Consider the following 16,176-nt stretch of genomic DNA (forward strand, 5'->3'; position numbering starts at 1 on the left):
TTAACCTTTCTCACTTGATTTAATTGACAAATAAATACAAGGGAGTTTGTGTGAAAACACTGGCAATATAGGAAACTTTAAAGAATTTATTCCAACTTCATCATACTTCTGAGAATGGGAAATATACATCATTCACTTAGTAAATACTCGTGCGTTTAAATTTACATTTTCTCCATTTGCAGAAATAGGTAAACCATTCTGATTAAATGAAGAAAATGTACAAAAATTTTTCTTTTGCTCCCAGAGTTCAAAATAAAGCCAAAACAACATTTTTACATACTGACTGAAGCATTTAACTCCAAATCCAGAATTACAATCCCTTTGAGACACTGCGAAAGCACAGTGGCCTCTAATGTGGCTGGAGCAGCAATTGAGGGCTTCCCTTGTGAGCACCCAGATCTCCCCTCTGCCATGATTATTTTACCCATCCAAACACAGACGTTGTTCCCACTGGAAGGACTTCAGGTACCAAACACCGGTGACGCATGCTATATTGACTCCCAACAACAAGAATCAGAAAATGACGCACAATGAAATAAACAACCCTAAAGACGTAGTGCACAGTGGAGCCTGGGAACCAATGATAGTGTTCTGAGTTACGTGAGACTTTTTCACAACATAGCACCTCATTATGTATCTAGTAAACACTCCGCAATCACAAGGGTTGGGAACCCAAGTTCCAAGATTATGAGATTAACTTTAAGGTACCACTGCAAGACAGGCCTCGAGCAAGTGCATAAGAACATGGCCCGCTGCCTCACATGCTCTGAGGGTACTACTGTTTGCTGGGACAAAACACCAGCAGGGAGGGCAACAAGACAATGATTCCTGCTTACAAACTGCTGTTACACGTGCCTGTAGGACTAGAGCTACTTCTGAGCTGTGAGGACTGCGTCCCTGCGTCAACCCTCAGGGGAGTATGCTCTGCTTCTCTTCAGGAGACTCGGCCCAGAAAACACTAAACAGGTCAAACTGCCCTGTAGAGTGTTTGATGTAAAAGCCAATGTACTGAAACCCAGGACATTTTGTTTTTTCGTGTAGATTTAGAAGAACTCTCATGCGCTTGGATGAGGTCACAAGCTGTACTCTTGGCCAGAGGAATCACTCTTTTTGTGCCGAGGTGATGGAGTGGTCTTGGTTGGAGACGGGGATGCTGTACCAGGGGAGTCGGTCCCTCCATCAGAGGTACTTGGTGAGGATGCCAGATAGGGAACTTTCTTTCTTCCCAGGAACCCACCTGCTTCAAATCCTTTCTTCCGGAATTCCACCTTATGCTCACTTTCATCCTCTGCTGACCTTTTCTTGGGGTCTGACAAACCTTCTGCTGTTCTATGCACTTCCAACCCCACATCTGACTCTCTCACACATCTTACCTCTGTGCCAGGGGACTTCCTCTCAGACACAGCACACTCCCCTGCTGCCCCCTTCACCTCAGCCTGGGCTGGGCCCATGTGACCATTTTCAGGGACAGCTCTCTCTACGTTTCTGTTGAAATTAAGAGTCTGGAAGTCCCTGTAGCTGTGGAAACTCTCAGTCCTCCTTGCTCTGGCTAACAGAGGGCTCTCTCGGTAAGGCCGCGTGGCACCATAGGTTGCTGCTTCATGAATGGTTTCGTGGTGCTGGAGCTGAAGGCTAGAAGACAGATTTTAAAAAAAAAACAACAGTTATAGTTTCACTCCAAGGTCTCAGGAGCATATCTCAGCAGTTAATCTGACAACTAAAACGTCATTAAACCATATAAGACATGTTACTATCTACACTTTCTGTGTACAAATGTATTTGTCAAGTGATCATATCACACACAATTACCAACTAAAGTAATAACATATATATATATATTCATAATCAAGCAAAAATTTTGAATATTAGGAGAAAAGGAAAATAAGTCTTTAAAAACATTAAGGATTCAATGTACTCCATCCAATATTTGGTCCTTGGATTCTCAGAATTTGACATTTTTGTCAATATGGTTGGAAAAGGCAGAGTGTTTCACTGTATATGAAATTAAATAAGAGAATTTAACCACTTTTGGTTAGCACTGCACCCGAACAATGAGAACAAAACCTCCACAAAGTATCCAGGCGTCTTCCAAACACAGGGGAGTCATGACCACCTAAGGGCACTGTGGCTGCCAGTCCTTCCCTGCAGCACCTAGAATGACAGTGTCCCCAGTCTCTTGGTCCCCGTTGGTGAAGCTGTATGTGAAGGTTTAGGAGGTGTGGTTTGCTGGAGGAAGTATGTCCCTGGGGGCAGGCCTTGGGAATTTAAGGCCTTGAACCATTTCTAGTTCATTCTTGGCTTTGAGCTTGTGGTTTGGATGTGAGCCCTGAGCATCCTGCTCCAGCTGCCACGTCTGCCTGCTGCCGCCGCCCACTGTGAAGGATTCTTAGCCTCTGGAAGCTTATGCTCAAATCAACTTCTATACGTTATCATGGTTATTGGGTTTTAGCACAATAAAAAAATAACTAATAAATTTCCAAAAGTAAGTTAGAAGGCAAGCAGGGGCGGGGAGGGCAAAGGTCAGACTCAGTGGTAAAAAGCTTGCTTGACACGCGTGAAGTCTCAACGTCAGCCACAGCACATGCCAGACACACAAAAGACCACAGCATTTTTCCTTGCACATTACATATGTATGAACTGTCAAAGAACAAATTCAGTAACAGTTTAAACTATTTTCCTATGAAACGATGTGCTACGCACACAGATACAAATCTGTATCTGAGCAATCCAATATCAACACATATGATGCAAACTGTGTTTTGAAAACAGTAGCTATCACACTGCATGTGTACAGCGTGTAGGACACGTTTCCTCAGTGACGTCAGTCCCTTCAGGACCCACCTGGAGCTGGACTCTCGAAGGCGGCTGTGCTGCAGCACCGACGTGGCAGGGCTGATGTTGGGAGTGGCACAGCGGGACGTGCTCAGGTCACACTGGTCCAGCAGCTTGAGCAGCTCCTCCTCAGTGGGGCCACCTGAATCTTAGAGAGAGACACTCATTCAGACGGCAGGTCAAAGGTCAGCCATGCCGACCCTTCGCTCCGCTGTGCAGTCACCTACCCTTGTCCTCAGTCTTGTTGACCATATCCATGGCTGTGGTCAGGTCCCACATCTGGATGCTGCCGTTGGTGTGGCCAGTGAACAGGTAGCGCCGTGGCCGGGAGCCCATCCTGCTGGAGCCCTCACACTCTCTCACAGTGAACGAAGAGATTGTAGTGCAGTCTACAGCCTGGATCTCACATATTCTGAAGGAAGGGGTGGTGCAGATCAAAGGCGGCAATTACATACACCATACAATTGAACACTTCATTCATTTCCACCTTCAAAGTCACACAAGGAATATGTATCTAAAGTAGTCTTAAAATGGTCAAAGAAAGTTGACAGAAAAATCAAGTCTTGTCTCTCTGAATGAGAAAAACTTCTCACACTTTCGTTTGTTCTTACCTGAAATACAGATATGATTTAATCACAAAAGTCATCTTAGGAATAAGCAAATCTTCAAAACGAAGATGTGAGAAGCCAGAGAGGGAAAAGAAAAAGGGAGGGAAGGAAGATGAAAATAAAATACACCAATGTTAAAAAAAAAAATCTCTACAGTTCCTGTACACTATTTTACAATGTAAACCCACGAAGGCTCCAGATCCCTGAGAAGTAAAGCCGCTCAGGCAGGGTGAGAGGTGTGAGCAGAGTGAGGACAAGCAGCTAAACGCAAGGGAGGGGAGAGGGGCAAGAGGGGAGAGAGAAAAGAGGACAGGGAAAGCGGAGGGAGGGGAGGGGGACAGAGAGGAAGCAGCCCAGTGGACCAGGCCAATGAAGTAGTCCTGTTAGCCACACAGCCCTCACATGTTGGGCTCATCTTATCTGGAGTAAACTATTTCACCATGTGTGAGGCCTAAGTCATTTCTCCTTTATTTCAGTTAGTATAAGCTTTTTGGTTTTGTTTGTTTGTTTGTTTGGTTGGTTTTGATTTTTTGAGACAGGGTTTCTCTGTGTAGCCCGGGCTGTCCTGGAACTCACTCTGTAGACCAGGTTGGCCTTGAACTCAGAAATCCGCCTGCCTCTGCCTCCCAAGTGCTGGGATTAAAGGCGTGCGCCACCACCGCCCGGTGGTATACCTTTAAGAAAAGATGTATTTTATATGTATGTGTGAATGCCAGTATGTATGCCTAGAGCCTCAAGAAGCTAGAACAGAGCATTGGATTAGAGTTAAGGTGGTTGTGAGCTACTGGAAATTGAACCCCGCTTTCTGCAAAAGCAGCAACCATCTCTCCAGCACTCAGACTGAGTCAACAATTGTTTTTGTTTGTCAGGACAATAATCTTTTTCATTATTATTCAGATAAGAATTAACATTTATTTATATGTGTAAAGTCACTTAATTTTTTTTAGAAAAATCCTATTTCTGGTTTATTTTTAAATAAAATAAATAAACTCAATCCTATAAAGCAACTTCCACTTGTTCTTTTTGTTAATGCAGTTTCCCTCTCGATCTCTGAGTAACACAAAAGGGGACGTTAACGAGGAACACTTACGAGCCATGGCGTGTCAGAGGCAGAGTCCAGCTTAATAAACACTGGCAGCTTCTGCACTCAGTACACACTAATCACTGTACAAATTCCTTTTCTTAAAAAAATATACAAACAAAACCTGTGGACACATTCACCAGTTTCTAGAATTCATTCATGAATTACTAATGACCATATGTTATCTCTGATGGAAATAAAACCTATCATTGCTCAGTTTATTCATTAAAACACCATGTAACTAGAGACATGCCAAATAAAGTTAAATGGGTAACTTTTAAAAACATCAAAAACACTAGCAACATTTTAAAAAATATCTGTCTGCTTAATGCCCACTGCTAGGAATTTTACTTGCTCATTTGCCTGGCATGTAGAAAAAACAAAAACAAAACCCCAGCAAAACTAGACCCAATCATTTTCAAAGTTAAACAAAACCGCATAAGGCTCAGTTTTACACACGTCCACTGTGGTCAGGGTTGACAGGGCCTCTGTTATCTTCACTTCACCATATGACGCATGTTCCAGACAGTGAAACCCTAGTCTGTCAGACAACCGATGAGGTCACTCAAGGTTAATTTACATAGTCACTACAGGACAAGGACGCTATCAGAATTTAGTGCAACTGTCTGCCATGAAATCCACTGAGATCGCCATTGGGGGTGGGGGGGGGGAGGGCTTGAAGACAAAAGAAGAAAAGAAGGTCCTAACATAACAGCACTCAGAACCAGTGTGGACCCCTGCTCTGCAGACACAGGGCACAGAGAGTTAGGCCATCCCCTGGGAGAATGAGGACAAATGTGAACCGAGAAAGCTGCAAATTGGGAGCTATGGCCGAGTTAGGCAGGTTATGTTACCATCAGCCAAAGATGACTGGCTTCCTTCCTTTTGTTGTACATAGAGATGGTTAGTCAATCTGTAATGGCCCATCTGAGAGACACACTTAATGAATATACACTTGCGTGTGATGGGAAATGTTCAAATCCCAAGGCTCCTTGAGTTTGTTTTCTCTAACTGGCAGTGCACTGTCGAGTCCCCCTTTCTATAGGTAACCAGCATGACGATGTCTGTGTTGATGTGTCCAGTGCCTTCCACCTCTAACAGAAGGCACCTGCATTCTGGAAGACAAAGGCAATTTCTGAATACACATGTCCTTCTCAAGTGTCACCTTTTTCCGGTCGATGACAACCTGACAAACAGCTTGTTGGTGATGGGAACAACTTTCTGAATAAACACTTGTTGATCATCTCGTTCTCCAAAAGGCCCTGTGTCAGAAGAGGAAGAGGACAAGAATGAGGAATGGTTTCATTTTATACAAGCACATTAATACTAACATTCCTCACCTCAAACAGTTCTCATGCATGACGTGGCACAAGCCCTACGTCAATGTCATACACAAGCTCAAGGCAAAAGTAGGCCAACCCACATTCAATTTCACAATAGAAATACATAATATTTCTTTTTTAAATATTTCTTTCTTTGTGTATGTGTGTTTATGTTCAGGTGTGTCTATGAGTGTGTCTATGTGTGTCTGTGTGTGAGTGTGTGTGTGTGTGTGTGTGTGTGTGTCACAGTGCTCACAATTGGTTTTAAGGCTTATATATTATAAAGTAAGACAGCAAGAGGGCAGCCCTGACAAGATTCTCCCTTGGGGATGCTGAAATGACCTGCTGTTCCAGCTCCTGCCTGACTCTGCTTCAACTGATGCTGTTTCCAGAGACTTGTTTCAAAAACAGCTTTAGAAAAGACTGCTAATCCCCAATGACCTGGGTTGATCCTGCCTTTCAGATGGGTCCAATCAGGGCTTCAGTTACATTCTGAACTTTCTCAACACATAAAGACTGGATAACAAATAATGCCAACCAGCTTTGGCTTAACCATTTTTCCAATTTTGTTTTGGGACCCAAACAGGAACTCTTCACCCCAATTCAGCAGGAAGCAATTATAAGAAGACTGTTGTCCCAATTTCTTAAGTTGTGGTGGATGGTTTTGGTTATTTTATAAACTATAGATATGCTGTTGTTTTAAGGGATAATTTACAAGTAAAGTTTTGGACAGGAGGATAACTAGATAGAGAGCTTAGACTCAAGGATTTCCATTCTTCCTTTCCTCTTCTCTTTCCTTCTTTCTTAGGTAAACGAAAGGAGATTGAAAAGAAAAAGGGGGATATAGTAATACTAAAAATTAGATAAATAAGGATGATTATTAAATCTACTATTAAAAGCATATTACAGCTATACTATTACATTGGTAGAGATCTTTATATTTTGATGCAGACTTGAGGTTATATTTTGTTACACTGATACAAAATTTTGTATATTAATACAGATTTAGTGTTTTTGTTAGTATAAATCTTTGTATATTGATCTAGAATTTAAGATTAATTTTGCTACTCTTAGATAGGCATTGTATTTATGCAACTCACTTAAAATCCAAGGTTTAGTCTCAGTCCTTTATGACAATTAAGTAATGAAAGTTGACAAACTCAGTCATGTTAGATACTAGTCTGGATTATCACAAAAATATACTCCCTGAGTTATACAGACAATATATTGTCTGGAGACAGACAATGTTTGCTTGTTCAGATATGCTATGGGTGGATGGTCTTCAAAATCATCAGAGATCCACAGAATATGGTATGTAGAATCATTTCATCATTAAAAGGTCTTTTGACTGTGCGACAGTTCTGCTCCTAACAGTACCCCCATCCCACTTCAAGGAAGACCATAAGCATCAATGCCTTCAATTGTGGCAAACTAGCCGCTGGGCAAGGAATGCCAACTTTATCCGCAGACAAATGCTGTCTAAAAGGACAAATGGATACAGGATAATCATCTGTTAAGCTCTGCCAAGACAGAGTAAGCCAGTCCTTCATAATTCTTGCTTCAGTTAAGGTCTATCAGCTGTTCTGGGCCAGAAGGCTGAAGATAGATGCTCCAACGTTATAAGGAATATTGGGGACTGTCCAGGCGGTAAGATGTCTCTAACATTTCTATGATTTTTTTGGAAGCTACATCCACATGCTTCCATCATACTCAAAATTTTTTTCCCTCAGATGTCTGATGGGGTTGAACACTAGATAATTATAATCTTACAATGAAACTTAAGTTATTTAGGATTTAAGATGCTTTCTAGGTCTAAAAAGATGGTTTTTGGATAGTAATACAAGTTAAAGGATGATTTAGGTATAAATCATCTATATAATAAACTGGATATTACAAATTTCTTACAAAAATGTCATGTCTTACAATTTTCATAATTATTTTAATTGTATTTAATTTATATCTTTGAGAAAATGAGCCTTTTATGGGAATTAAAAAGTGGAATTGTTGAGGTTTGGTTTTTTTGTAAGTGTGGGCCCCAAGAACTGGTCACCCATAGACGAGAGTTTGAACAGAAACCCAAGTGAGCTATGTGACCTTGCCCCCAAATTATATCTGACTGGTAAATAGAGATGCTGACAGCCATAGCCGGGCAGAAGAGACAGGCAAGTTTCGGGTTCCTGGGCTTGGGGTCTGATGAGAATCACGAGGGAGAGAAGGTGAAGGAGGAAGGAGTAGCCATGGGGTAGTCGAGTCATGAAAACATGGCCCTGAAGGCTAGCCGACTGGAGTTAAGAGGAGCCCAGATGAACATAGTAAGTAATAACTCGGGGTTATAATAGGAAAGCAGACTCTAATAACATAAAGGGTAGACATCTGGCCAGCTCTTTTGCTGATTAAGGCTTATTGAAAATATAAAGGTTGTGTACGTCTTTTATGCGGGAACTAAATGATCAAAGACGGGGCAGAAACCTCAGATTGGGATGAAGACTTTCTACAACTGAGGCAGTAGAGGGCACTGGATCCCAAAGAGCTGCCAACGTGCATTCCAGGAATGGCTCAGGCCTTCCGTCTACTCACTCCCACAGATACTTCAAAACTGTATTTTATGCATTAAAGACTTATAATCTGAGGGTAAAAGTCCTTGAGGATCTGTATTATCGACACCGGAAGGACCCTTTGAGGACATGCTTAGACTCTGGTGCCTTAGAAGAAGGCTTGAGAGTATAGATCCCATACCTAGCAATAAAAGGGGTGAGAGCCGATATGAAGTCACTTTTTATGTTCCTATCACTGCTTTGAAAGCCTACATGCAAACCTGTAACATCTTCTGAAGATCAACTGTAGCAGAGTACAATGGGGCTGCTAAGGGGCCTCAGCAGCTCAAAGCACTTGTCACCAAGCCTGGTGATCTGAATTTGATCCCCAGCATCCTCACAGCAGCAGAGAACTGATGCCCAGTAAGTTATTCTTTGACCTCCAACATATGTGCTCAGGCAAGAGTGCATGCATGCACAGCATTTGCATGAGTGTACATACACACACACACACACACACACACACTTGTTCAAAAGACTTTCAAATTTAAAATACAAAATTCCCACATCATTCTTGGCCGTAGATTTCCATTTTTGAAGACGCCTACCAATGTCATTTCCAGAGGAATAGCTGCCATGGCTCTCAGTCTCCTCCAAGGACAGGATCTTGAACGACGCTAAAGGAGTGGAACCTGGCTGCGTGGAGATCATCCCTCTGAATCGTGTCACTGTCCAAGTGCGGACATGGTTATTGTCGGCACACACTAGGAAAAAAAGAGCACAGTATGTCACCTCCCCACTCTGAATGTCTCTTCTTTTACATCAAACAGATCATAGTACATTTGAAAAGGCAGGTCGCAGATTTATCTCAAAACTGTACTCGATTTACATATAGTAAGCCAAAGTGAGAGAAGTGGGTCTGGGAAGGCAACCAAGTGAAGATACTTGTTGCCAAGCCTCAAGACCTGAGTTCCATCTCTGGACTCACATGGTAAAAGGTGAGAACTGACTCCTACAAAGTAGAGAGACCTCCATGGTCAGGGGAGGCTTGTTTCTCTTCACCAGACTCCAGTGTGGTCCCAGTACCAGTCTCAGAGGACTCACAACTGCCTATAATTCCAACTCCAGGGAATCTGATGACCGATCCCTCTGGTCTCTGAGGGTAGCCAAACATGACATGACATAGACATTCACATTTAAAACACTTAGCCAGATGTCATGGCACACACCTTTAATCCCAGAACTTGGAAGGCAGAGCCAATTGGACCTCTTGAGTTCTAGGCCAGACTAGTCTAGATGGCGAGTTCCAGGATAGCCAGGACTTCATAAAAAGACTCTGTCTCATAAGCCACCACAAAGGTGGTGAATAATAATAATAATAATAATATGTTTAATTAAAAGATTTTTAGAAACCTAACCAGAATGTTTATTTACTGTATATCATTTTTCCCTTTTTTATAGAAACAATGCCCAGCTCTAATAAAGACTCTAATGTGACTACAAATGAGAAATAAATAATTATCCTCTAAGATGTGTGGAAAGTGTTGGTCACCAGTTTACAGTTACTCCTGGTTTAGGCAGACTATTTAGGGTCTGAGTAATATAAAACACCCCTCTCTCAAGCTTAAAAAGCTTTTCTACAATTATGTCTTACAGAATTTTGCCTTGCTTTTGTTGCTGCTAATTTCTGAGTAGGAATGCTATTAAATGACCATACAGTGATTGCTTCCCAAACTCTCCCCCCATTCTGTTCTAAATGAGCATGCTTATTAAAAAGGTGTACCCTAAAATATTACGTCATCCAGGTAAGAAGTATACTTTTCTGCTTGCTTTAATGGGGGGTGGGGGGTGGAATTAACTTGCCATTTGTGATGATTTTAGAAATGTCTGTGAATGCTAGGAATGTAAAACTTCTATACAAACATCACAATTCCTATGGCATACAATATCAGTTTTGTATTTTAAAGCAAACTTTAGAAAGAAACTTGGAGAATACCAAGAAATAATTTGTGTACTTTTTAACAGTATAATGAAATGCCCAGTTCTCAGGCCAGTAGTGAGTACAGGAGATGCAGGTGAGGCATTTAACCGGTACTGTGGGAAAGGATCCCCTGGCTTCACTAAGCTTAGCAGGACTGAGAAGACAAAGGACTGAAGTGATCCTGGATGACTCAAGTGTTGATGATGGAATCCTGTTCATAGTCCTCCTGCACAGCCCATTTCAGATCCTAGGATGCATACCACAGAAAAAGCACATGGCTGCATTTATGCCAATAGCCACCAGGGGGCAGAAGGGCTGAGAACACAGATCACTGCTGACATGTGCTTTAAACCGGGTCTTTAAATCCAGACCTAAACATAGAGCATTTTCCAGCATCGTTCGGAGAACACACAACTAGTGCTGTGGAACTCAGCTTCTAGGAGGAGGTAGATGACAGGCAAATCAATAACAACCACACGGTAAGCCTGTGAGGAACACACAGGAGATTCTAGCTGACAAGGTTACTTTTACACAGACTGGGAGACCTTACTGAGGAGAGTGTGAGGACAGAAGGGTAAAGCAACCAAACAAGTATGTGGAAACAAAATACGGCAAACAAAACAAGCAAGAGCAAAGAAGTCTGAGGCATTTTTACAAACTAGGAAAGCTAACAGCTTAAGAGTCTCGTGATCCAAAGAAAGAAGGCTGGCACGAGACAAAATTCACATGTACAATCAATCATATTTACTTCATTATCCAAATTCTTAAAAGTTTTGTGATTATAGGGAACTATAAACCCACAAAATGTAACTTTCCTCACATAATTTTATATTGTTATGAATTTTAAACATAAAGTAGTCAACTAGCAAAATACACATCTAAGTCTTTAGCTTAAAACTGAAGATAACAAAATAAATTTATATTAAAGTTCAAACAGAAACTTTTGAAACAGAAAAATCTTCTCAGCAGTGATCTGATAAGCATCTTGAAATGGAATATACCACAAGAAGAAACTACTAGAGAATTAACAGAAGATACAGTATTTCCTACGTTTATGTCCAGTACATCCAGACAAGTCAAAGCCACACTCCTTCAGTTTTAGGATGCAGCATAAACCACTCCACTTCCTCTCCCAGCCTGAAGCATCCGTCACAGGAGACGAGGAGTCATGTTGTACCTGACACCAGATGCTTCTCTGACAGCATGATCTTGGTCACAGGGCTCCGGTGAACGGTGAACGTCTGGAAGAGCTGAGGCCCTGAGCCGACCGTCTCCGGATGCTGTACAATCACTCGCACAGCTCCAGAGCTCGTACCATAGGCGATCTCGATCCAGTTTCCGCTGACACCTACGAGCGCAGGTTAAAGGAATGAGTTATGTAATGATTGAAACAACGCCTGACTGCGAGCCTCCGTAATGACAGAGGCCCAGTAGAAACCAGAGCTTGTGACCAAAAGACTCAGCAAACAGCTCAAGGCTGCTCAGTCTGTCCTTCCTTTACGCATCTTTCTTGACCTTTCACTCTACAAGGACCGCTCCCAGCCCTCCCGCACCGCACTGTCAGGTTTTGCTGTGGTGATTACACTAATTCTATGGATGTTCCTGCCTACCTACCTTTGCTCCTTATTGACAAAACTGAATCACCTTTCAGAGTGCCTGAGACATGGTACCAACTCAGTCTCAATCTGTGCTGCCCACCAGAACCTCATTCCATAGCAGCATTCTGCTCAAGTATGCTGGGGGTGACCTTAGCGCTTACTTCTGCTATGGTACCGAGCCATCCTTCCAAGTGTCACCTACACTAAGAGTGTCAAACCCCACGCAGTGGGACAGGCACACTTCTTACAATGCTCACACCACACTGATGACCCTTCTGCTTCTTCCAATCTGCCCTACCTCAGCTGAGGTTTCACATTTTTCTTTTCTTTTCCTTCCTATTTTCAAAGGCTTGTTTTTGTTTTATGTGTATGCCTGCATTACTTGCATGCATGTCTGTCCACCAGCTACATGCCTCGTATCCTTGGAGCCAGAGGAGAGCACTGCAGCTCCTGGATCTGCCACGTGGTTGGCTCTAGGGACAAAACCTGAGTCCTCTGGAAGAGCGACCAGTGCTGAAGCTAAGCCATCATTCCAGCCCTGGTAGCTTTTCTTAGACTGGTACCACATCCCATCACAAATCAAAAGACAGGCAGACACTGAATGCTAGCAAGCCTCACGGGTAGACAACTGTGGGCTTCACTTCCTGAACACCCGTGAAAGCCACCAGTCAAAGGGCCGAGCAGAAGACTGGGACACCCCAGCCCATTGGAGAGACCCCATCTTCATACCCTCAAAGTCTTGCCAACGTGAGGAAGGGTTTTTTTTTCCTTTGGGTAGTTTGACTTCTAAAACTTTCCCAGTTTCACCTCTAATTAAAAATTAGATTGGGGGAAATCCATACTTCATTACACTCAGTCTAGAGTAGAGCTCGGCAAGCTTTCTCTAAAGAAACAAGTAGTCATTAAGTATTCCAAATTCTGCCTTCCACTGTGTCATAACCTCTTAGCTCTACCACTGAAAGCAGCCAAGGACAATGCACAGAACAAATGAAAGAGAGAGCAAGAGAGAGTCAGAGACAGAGAGAGAAGGAAGGAAGGCAGACAGGGAGACAGACAGGGCTAGCCTGAGTGTCCCAAGTCTTCAGTCATTTCAGTGCGGACTACAATTCTTTTGTGCTGATGATTCTCTTATCTAATGAATCCAGTCAAGTGATGCCATGGACAGGCAGCACATCCAAGCACATGGTCTGTCCCCAGGCACATGTGAACATGTGAGTGTTTCTCAGCATTCTCTCCTCATTACAGGGTATCTTCGAGATCAGTAAACTCATAAATGCATGCAGTGTCAAGAATGCCCAAGGCTGACCATGTCGTGTACTGACTTGTTTTGGGGGTGAGGTAAACACTCAGTGCAGTGATGGCATCATTGGAAGGGTCGTGATAGAGCTCAGTGACAAGGAGGTCATTATCCTTCATCCGCAGTGGGAACTTCTGCATGTCTGCAGACAAGAACACATCTAGTCAGAACCACAGAGGGTTAGGTCTCCATGCCCTTGTGTATAAAGAATGCGCAATGCTCACCTATGTAATATATTGATCCATTGTTGCATCCCAGGAGGAGGAAGGAGCCTGCAGTGTCATAGCTGGTTATCGGGACAACGTCCTGCACCTGATACAGTGAGATTTTTATGTGTTAGGAAATTCTACTTGCCGCTCCAGCTTCCTCAGGGCTTTCATTCTTTCAGGTATCCCAATACCCAACTTCAGGAAGCTTACACAACGAGCTGTGTTTACGCCCATGCAGCTTTGACGACACAGCCTGTGCTCTCTGAAGTCAGATGTGTCACCTCTTGTTGCTACATGTGGTAACTACACCACAGGCTCTGGAACTGGAAGGCCAGGCACCCCCCCATTCCCCTATGCCATATAAAGTGCCAAAGCCACACGGTGAATAAGTAGAGCTAGTGGCCAGCACAGGTGATGTCAGACACATGCAGCTGCCTGACAGCCTGCTACAACTTCTTCAAGTGGACAGTGTCCTGTCTTACTGTCCTTAGGAAAGATTCTTCTAGGAAACAGCAGAAGCAAAGATCCCTCATGTCTTGTTTCCAGGTACTGGAATTAAATAGCATCCCTTCAAAGCAATCGGTCTGGTTTGCGAACAGGTAACCACGTAAATCCAAAGGACTTAAGTCACCACAAGGAAGGGAGGGAGGGAGGGAGGGAGGGAGACAGACAGACAGACAGACAGACAAAGTGGCGGCAGCAGCAGGTAAAGGGGTGGACAACTCTCTACCATCATGCCAACAAGGCTGTAAAAATCCCTAATGATTCAGTGTTCTGAAGCTACTTATACAAAGGCCAAGATAGACACCTCAGCAATTAGCACTGCTCCAAGGAGTGAGCACGTCTCAGGCTTCTTTCCCTGAGGAAAGCAAGGATAAGATGTATATGTAATCTGCTTCATGTGTGTGTTTGCTTTAAGTGCTACAACCTACCTAACAAAGCATTTGCTGTCTGCCTCCCACAGAAAAGTAAAACTAAGAGACAATTCTGGTGTGTCGTGCCCAGAAGCAGGGTATGGAGTGTGATCCCAGGGGACAGAAGGGGTTGTCATTTCAGCAGAGGTTGGGGAGGAACCAGAGAGCAAGAGGGCTCTGGGACTCAACACTAAGAAGAGAAGAAGGGCAAGGCAGAGCCTGGGTCCACTCTAGCTACATCACAGGCACCTGGGATTAAAGCTCTCTCTAAGCTGCTCACACACAGACTGCTCTGCTGTGTGTACACCACAGCTTCACAGTCATGAGAAGCACTAGGGCATCTCTGCAGGACCCTGGTCAGGGCTCTCTGAGAACAGGCAGCATCTCATGTGGCATGCTACTGCCCATGCTTCTGAGCTGGAAGTCAAACTGTCAGAGTGAAGGCACCTTGCCTGCCACTCACCCTGCTCTGGCCCCAGCTGGCCGGACCTGGCCAGCTCCAGTACTACAAGACAACTTCCACTCCTACGTAAGGGTCTCCACAGCAGGAAGCAGAATGGACTCCGAGTCCTCTGGAGCCGTGTTTTCCTGTAAGACTGGAGCTTCTGAGGCTCACCTCAAGAAAATGCTGTCATCTGCTCTGCAGGAAGATGGGTTTTGTGGTAAGATAAATCAAGTAATCTTCCCCTGCTCAGTCCAGCCTACTCTAAGGCCACAGTGTTTACTCTGGGTCCTTGGGCAGGGTCAGTAGCTCCTGCTCAAACTCAACCTCCACTGTTAGAGGCCCAGGACAGGTTGTCACTGAGCCACGTAACTGTAAGGTCTCCACGCCCTCACAGTGATGTATGAAACATTCTCTGATCCTTTGAGAGGCAAAGTACGTACATGTGGCTTTCAGGACTAATGTCCACAGAATTCTCCATATTCTGATAGGAGAATAAAACTTGTAATCAATCGTTGTTTAAATCTAATTCATGGATTTGGGAAACAATGATGCTTACACGGTGCTCTTTCTGCCATGTTACTTAGGCTGAGCTACCTACTTGACAACACTGAAGAATGCTTTCTGACTAACACCGCTCTGTGACATGGTATGTGTGTGCTACGCTGTATGAGAAGGGGTGACTAAAAAAAAATGAGAAAGCCCTATTTTTTAATCTCCACTAGATTGGTTTTTTAGAACATTTCATCAACATTTTAACTAAGGCAGAGTTGAGAAGCTAGTAGAAAAATCTAAATTTTTCAGTGTTTTTAAGGTTAAATGCAGATGCAATGCTTACTTGATTCATCTGACTCTAATATTCAAACACATTCTGACTACACATCTAAAGTAAAGAACTTGGGGGCTGCCCTGTGCGCTTCCTCTGCTATTTGTGGCTAGAATGTTGCTACAGGCCAGATCAGAAGCTAGTCAACCAGTGTTGCAGCAGCCTGGAAGCCAGCCTCCAGTCAGAGCTGTCTGTTGAGCTCTACAGACAAGGCTGAGGCATCACAGTAGACCAGGTCTGCAATGCACTAGGGAGAAATCCAGCTGGGTTACAAGGCCAGTTTGCTATGTAAATGCACAACTTTCTCAGGTCTTTCTGGAATGTGCAACAAATCCACATGTCAGACGTGGTCTTCAGCCACATCCGTCCATCCAGGCATCAAGAGTCAGGCGATACACAGACAAAACACCCAAGGCTAAGACCCACAACTGGTCACTGGAATGAGTCTCTGGATGTCAAAGCTATTCAAACCTTTATGCTTAGTTCTAACAACAGTCGAAGGCTGATGGGAGAATAAAGGATCTGCTCCTTT

The 16,176-nt window shown here is 43.5% G+C and overlaps 1 protein-coding gene across 4 annotated transcripts in view; it reads right to left on the reverse strand.

The window, feature by feature from the left end:
• Positions 1–16,176, reverse strand: part of Kctd3 (potassium channel tetramerization domain containing 3) — a 39,146-nt gene continuing 22,970 nt past the window's right edge. For 2 of the 4 annotated variants that reach the window (XM_034513066.1, XM_076941593.1), the window contains 8 exons: positions 13,478–13,565; positions 13,279–13,395; positions 11,536–11,706; positions 8,986–9,141; positions 5,687–5,783; positions 3,060–3,244; positions 2,842–2,980; positions 1–1,632 (listed from right to left, as the gene is read on the reverse strand). In XM_034513066.1, coding sequence (XP_034368957.1) covers positions 1,074–1,632; positions 2,842–2,980; positions 3,060–3,244; positions 5,687–5,783; positions 8,986–9,141; positions 11,536–11,706; positions 13,279–13,395; positions 13,478–13,565 — 1,512 coding nt within the window. In that variant the 3' untranslated portion in view covers positions 1–1,073. The remainder of the gene's footprint in view (positions 1,633–2,841; positions 2,981–3,059; positions 3,245–5,686; positions 5,784–8,985; positions 9,142–11,535; positions 11,707–13,278; positions 13,396–13,477; positions 13,566–16,176) is intronic. The other 2 variants (XM_076941592.1, XM_034513068.2) reach the window with 2 other exon arrangements.

This window comes from Arvicanthis niloticus, chromosome 10, assembly GCF_011762505.2.
Source record: "Arvicanthis niloticus isolate mArvNil1 chromosome 10, mArvNil1.pat.X, whole genome shotgun sequence".
Classification (NCBI taxonomy): domain Eukaryota; kingdom Metazoa; phylum Chordata; class Mammalia; order Rodentia; family Muridae; genus Arvicanthis; species Arvicanthis niloticus.